This window comes from Lates calcarifer, linkage group LG12 (genome assembly GCF_001640805.2).
Source record: "Lates calcarifer isolate ASB-BC8 linkage group LG12, TLL_Latcal_v3, whole genome shotgun sequence".
NCBI lineage: Eukaryota > Metazoa > Chordata > Actinopteri > Centropomidae > Lates > Lates calcarifer.
The window spans coordinates 14,065,927-14,072,604 of NC_066844.1; the positions used below are offsets into that span (position 1 = coordinate 14,065,927).

At 40.8% G+C, this 6,678-nt stretch overlaps 1 protein-coding gene across 1 annotated transcript; it reads left to right on the plus strand.

Annotated features, from left to right (window-relative positions):
• The first annotated feature begins 1,896 nt into the window (after positions 1–1,896).
• On the plus strand, positions 1,897–6,398 carry arl8bb (ADP-ribosylation factor-like 8Bb). Its single transcript, XM_018679955.2, has 7 exons — positions 1,897–2,116; positions 3,680–3,760; positions 3,968–4,041; positions 4,350–4,443; positions 4,897–4,964; positions 5,205–5,275; positions 6,347–6,398. Exons 1-7 carry the CDS (start codon positions 1,994–1,996, stop codon positions 6,394–6,396), a joined length of 561 nt encoding a protein of 186 aa, XP_018535471.1. The 5' UTR covers positions 1,897–1,993; the 3' UTR covers positions 6,397–6,398.
• Positions 6,399–6,678: the final 280 nt, after the last annotated feature.

Here is a 6,678-nt window from a genome sequence, read left to right on the forward strand (position 1 = left end):
ACAAAATAAAATACACTTAAAATGAGTTATTACCCTGGTATATTTCCCTGTTTTTATATGATAATAACAGACATTAATGTCATGGGTGACATGTTTGTTTATTGTAGGGATAATGCACACTGTACTTTGAGTCAATATACAAATGCTCATTTATTAATCAGAGGCAGCGTAGATTTCCATTTTTGCAGCGCCTAAAATGGGATTGCTGAAAGTGACTATAAAATAAACTATAAAACACAGCCTGGAGGTCAGACTGCAAAATAAAACATAGTTGGGTGTGGTTGCCCCTTGTCTCAATTACAAAAACAGCAGCACCCTCTGCTGATGAAAGACCAGGATAAAAAGCTTAGGCTTAGGCTCCCATGCAAGTGCTAATCTGATGAACCATCCCTGCTTATTTTCCAAGATCAGTGGCACTATGGGTTGTGTAGCTGTAAACAACACTGTCGGACGCAGATAGGTCAGAGATACATGCAGCTGCATCTCTCCACCTTAAGCACCATCAACTACCCAGCCTGTCCTCTTCGACCTAGACTTCCAAGCAAATGATAGAATAGCTGGAGATGAAGAAGGTGTCGTAGCAGCTGGCGTCATTTAGACTGCTGGGTCCACATTCGACCCAGCAGTCTAAACAGCAGCAGTGTCACCCCAATACATCTCCGTTTCTTCCTTCTCCTAGTAGGCTTAGCACTTGGTCACTGAGCTGTCCACTGTCCAAGCCTTAGTTCAGTACCGCAGTAAATTATAAAGAGCACAGTTCATTATGCTTGCATAGCACAAGCAGGCCTATCAGGTGCCAGGTTCGTGAGGGGGGTGAGGGGCTATGTCAGAGAGAGTGGCACCTAGCGCTGAAGTTCCAACCTCACTGTCAACACAAAGAGAATGGAAGCCAAGAGGATTATGCTGTGTGTCCCTGCCCAGGTACAATGCAATATAACATTTTGGAACTCATGGTGTCTGTGGTGTGTCCCACACTAAGTTCACATGTTCATAGACCCACCCCTGAGCACCTGGGGTAATTTGACTGGGCCATGGTAGGTAGTTTGTAGTCAGAATTGATCTGCCAAATCAAGCTGCTGGATCTGAGAGCGGGTTGAACAACACCACAGTTGTAGTTTACTTAAACAGGTGGGCACTAGGTCGCCTATCCTGCAGAGATACTGACAAAGGAAGGTCACTTCATCTGCTCACTGAAGACCCATCATGCGCAGGGGGACAATGTGGGAGTGGACAGGATGTTCCAGATGTGCACCCTCGAGGATGAATGGAACATCTCTTGAGATGCGTTGATCCAGCAACAATTGTGTGGCCCTCTGCTCTGTACTAATTAATAATTACACAATGAAGTTGAGAACATTATTAAGACTTTCACAATTCAAACATCTCAGTGAGTTTTTATTACCTAGTATGTGTGGAGAAACATCAATGAAAAGTAACAAAAAACTTTTTGAAACATATGGCAGATAAAATCTATTTCAACTTGGTGACTGGGTAAAACTGATAGACCTGTAAAAAACTTGATACATGTATGCATAATATGCTGTTTTATTTGAAGACATATTCACCTTATTAATATACAGGTTTAATGGAATTAAAGTAACAAACAAATCGCAGCTTTTATGTCCTCATTAGGCTATTGTTACAAGAAAATTATTGTAAAAAATGAAATTCTGCTTGGGATATAGGAATGAAAAAACATCCCATAAAGTACTGTATTGCAAAGGCTGAAAACCCTGATGGATGACTATTAAGATGTTGGATTTGTTTTGTTCTTTCCATAAACCCTTCAAACATATCATGATTTCCTTTAATTAATGCTCCGCAGTCACTGTGCGCGCTCCCGTCAGATTTCATGCACTTCTCGCAGGCAGAACCAGCAACACTTGTCAGTAGATCACATGATATGACCAAGCAGCTAGCTACTTCCTGTGTAGACTGCTAGCCAGTTCACATCCAGACGGCCGCAGCGATTGTGACTGCTGTGTCATCCAAGATGCTGGCCCTCATAAACAGGCTTTTGGACTGGTTCAGGTCCCTCTTCTGGAAAGAGGAGATGGAGCTTACATTAGTGGGACTTCAGTACTCCGGAAAAACCACATTCGTCAATGTGATTGCAGTAAGTAGCTAGCAAACAAGCAGAGTCAGTGTGGGCCCCGGCTACTACCTGGAGGAGGTAGTGATCGAAGCTTTCTCTGAATATGTTACAGTTTTATTTATAAGTTACTGTTCCTCAAATTCAGGAACATGTCTCTATGTCTGAATAGCTTTGGTTGCGTCACAAATAGCACATATTGCTGCGGTACCAACACTGGTAACGATTTCACTCAGTTGTTGTTTTGCTAGCTAAAATGACGAAGTTGTTGGTATGACTGTGTGCTTTCTTATGAAACCGGTCATGTGAACAGACTCGTAGGTGCTTTGTAATCTCTGCCGGTGTGTCAACACCAGCGATAAGTTGACAACACGGGCTGCAACTACATTTTGTAAACAGCCTGTCTTGTCTACGTCATCTAGCTGGGTGTTAACAAGCTGGTGAGGCCTGGAGCCATCGTGTGTACAGCCTGTCAACTGTAAATGTGCCATTAGAATCGATTTTAAATATCCGAAAATTAGCTTTGCTCGGAATAACCTATTGTATGCAAAGCCTATATGGCTGAGCTCAGCATTGCACAACTGTTTATGCTTCCTGTTGACTGCTTCCTGCTACTGCCATGCCCCTCTGTTGGATTTATGGCACGTTGTCAGCCCTGTTTAATGTTAGAACTTGTAATAGTTTTTGATACTTGCAGTCTTTGTCTAGCTTGTTCAGCCTACCACAGTTTTGCTTGGGTAAGAGCTGTATTAAGTAGTCCAGTCTTGTTTATGTCTGTGTTTCTAGGTGATAGGCCACACTCTACAAGATGAAGTCAAGTTTCAAGGCCACAGTATAGTTGCCCCCTCCCTCCCATTCGTAACAATAAATGGAATTTTCCTCCATCTCTGTTGTGGTCATGTCAGGTGATCAGCAATTAGGTTTGAACAAAGCTGCCTTTTCCTTCACACAGACATTGCAAGGCTGTTCTACTAGACACAGGCTGTGTATAAGCCGCACAGCCAAAGCTATTAAAGTTATGTAGCATAATTGAATTTTTTCAAATATTTGATCATGTTATTTATTAGTGAGACTAGGTAGTGTCTATCTAAACAGTATGGCTCCATAGTTGGGTGACACAACTTAGGATAAAAACATGTTTTGTATGGCACTTTGAGCCTCTGGAATGTTTGTGGCTGGTTGTAAAAAGCTTAATTGAAGGATGATGCATGCTGATGCATAGATGGCATCATCACAATATGATTTATGGAGTGAAAGGGCAAGTTTTCAAATTCAGCTACAGGCTTAGAGTAGCTAATATCACCCCCACAATGAAATCATTTCCTAATTTAATGTTAGCCCTATGCACAGAAATGATTCACATCCTCTAGGCTTTTCATGTGACTACTGAATCTCCTGAAACTACACTTACATGTTGACAGATTTTTATTTGGTTATGCTGATGCAGACAATAGCTGAAACAATCTGTTAGTCACTTAAACAATTAGTCATCTCAGCAGTTAATATATCACTTGTGTCTCTTTTAATAACGTAGCATGCAATGTTAACCAATATGCCACCCTCTGTCCTTGTATTTATCTCATACAGTCGGGCCAGTTCAGTGAAGACATGATACCCACAGTCGGTTTCAACATGCGGAAGGTCACCAAAGGCAATGTGACAATAAAGGTAGGCTAACAAGCAAAAAGTGTCCGGCTTGATGCCTTCACTGCTCAACTAAAATCAATTTTATACTGGATCAGTGCCAGCCTAGAGCTGTATACTCTGATCTTGGGAGCAGTAATGGTGCAACAATTAGGTTTGTAAAGGGAACAAAATGTTACACAGGCACTTTTTTTTGGACTGTATTGTTGATTTTGTTCTTTTTTGTTCTAGATATGGGACATAGGTGGACAGCCCCGCTTCAGAAGCATGTGGGAGCGCTACTGTAGAGGAGTCAATGCAATTGTGTAAGTATGTGGATGCTGTAGAATACAGTACATGACCTTTGAGGCTGGAAATGTGGAAAAAATGAACAGGAATAACACATATATGTGTAATAAAATGCGTATTCATCCGGTTTACGTTTGGCTTGGTTTCTAGCATTACAATTTATTATCTCTCATAATAGTTTCAATACATAGTTATCTTAGATATTATGTTTTACATTAAATATTTGAACAAAGTGTTTGTGAAAGGTGTTTTATTTTGGCTTGGTAAAAATGGATGTTTCAGTGCTACCATATTTTAAGTCGCATTGTCTTTTTTCCCTTTGCAGTTACATGGTGGATGCAGCAGATCGAGAGAAGATAGAAGCTTCCAGAAATGAATTGCACAACCTTTTAGACAAACCACAACTACAGGGAATTCCTGTAAGAGGCCGCTTGTATTTTTTTGGACCAAAAAAAAAAAAAAAAATCATTATGGTTCAGGCTCACCTTGGTTTATCACATTGATTTCTTTTGGTCTGCTGATTGATTAGACTCATAATTAGTAATCACTGCAACTAATGGCTTGCAGTGACTCAGGCTTAATGATGCCACACTCAGTGGTTTTTTGAACCCAAGCCAGGATTTTTTAAATGAGTTTTCAATATCTTAGCTGACAGGATAATTGACTTGACATGGTTTGATGTGCTGAATCGATAAGCTTCCAGCTGCTGTGACTTGACACCACACATAGGCAGTTTATTCTGTCTGTAAGGATTCTGTGAAGAGTGGAGTGTGTGGTTGAGAGAAATCCTTTAGATTGTCTGATCACACTGTATTATTACAGTGATATATTGCTGTGCTGGATATTGATCAGCTCTTTTTCTCATTTTCCAGGTTCTAGTACTGGGTAACAAACGAGACTTACCCGGCGCACTTGATGAGAAGCAGCTGATTGAAAAAATGTGAGGCACTTCAAATACTGTATTTTATACTTACATCACACATCAATCTTGAGGTAACGGTTCCCTGTAATAACAAAGTGCAGGCTGTCATTAGCAGCATATTATTGCACATGGGTTTGGAATGGCATATCCAGCAATCTCATGAAATATCCTGGGGTCCACAGAGTAGAAGGCTCTTATAGATCTTCTTGTTTCTAGACACGTGAGTATGCCATTTGATGTTTCCCACTCTGTTTGCAGGAACCTATCTGCCATTCAGGACCGAGAGATCTGCTGCTACTCTGTCTCCTGCAAAGAGAAAGACAACATAGGTAAACATCTGAGGGGCGGTTCATAAAGCTAGATCACCAGTTAAGCCAGGCTCAGTAAAGCAGGCTTATTCAGAAACCTGAAGAAAATTCAGTTTAGTTCAGGAGGTGTAAATAAGTTTGACTTGAGTTACTAGAGAAATTCTTCCCTCTTGGCTAGCCTGGTCCCAGTAGGGCTTGTTTTCAGGCTTAGTCAGACTGGTCAGATCACTTCGATATGGGCTGCACTTAGAGCATTCTTAAAATCTGAGCCCATACCTTTTTAAAGCTAATAATCAATTGTGACTCATGGCTGTAGCCTCAATGTGAGTGGCATTTTCACCTTTTCCTGCCACTTGATAACATTTCAAGAAACACACACCCATAAATCTGTGTACTGGTACACATCCAATCTGAATGTATTTTCATCATATGGATTCTGATACCTTATATACAGCCCAAATGATATAGAAGTTAGGTTTCTAGAAAAGGCAAATTATTTTATTTTCTTAGTGTGAAATAAATAACCTGTCCTAGTTGATGCTTCAGAGTTTAGTTTGTGTTTAGTTTATGTTTAATGTCTGCATCTTGCATTTTGTGCCATGAATTTTTAGCACTTTATTTAAGTCAAGCAATCAAACTACCTTTGTGTTGCATCTTTTGTACAGGGTAGTGCGAGTCAGAATGTTTTACAGATGACTAACAAGCTAATAGTAGGAAAATTTTGATATAAACAGTAAAACGGCTTGAGACTAACACACACAAGAAATAAAACTGATGAAAAAGTGATAATAATCAATGAATAGATAAAAATAGACTAAAAAAACAAGCAGAACTAAATAGATAAGGGGGAGCCCAACACTTGAAGACTTGATGACAATAAAGTAAACAGTGGTCATAAAATTCCCATTGCTCACATTGGATATTAACACACTGATGAAATAAGCTGAGCTAATAGAGGGGTCCAGCAAGAGAGAGTGAAACCCCCCCCCACCAGTGTTGAAATAATTCTACATCGAACCACGTGGGTACGGCTATAATAATATTTGCTTGCTGAGGTCATAAAAATGTTTCAAATATCTTTCCTCCCTGTAGATATCACACTGCAGTGGCTCATCCAGCATTCAAAGTCCCGGAGAAGCTGAAAGTGAAGCCCTCCCCAGTCGCAGCTCTGGCCTCAGCCCTCTAATGGTCATGGGTCCTCGACAGTCATCCCTTCCACTGCCTCCGTGAAGTAATCCAGCTCTCTCTCTGCTCACTACCGTCACCACCTGCACCACCCAATACACTACCATAAATGTGTAGCCCCTGTACAGCACTAACGTCACCCCAACTATCTGGAGTCTTGAAAAGTTGTCTCAGTACTGTGCTAGAAGGTGGATTGTCCATACTCATCATGCCTTATCGGACATGCCTGTGTCATCATG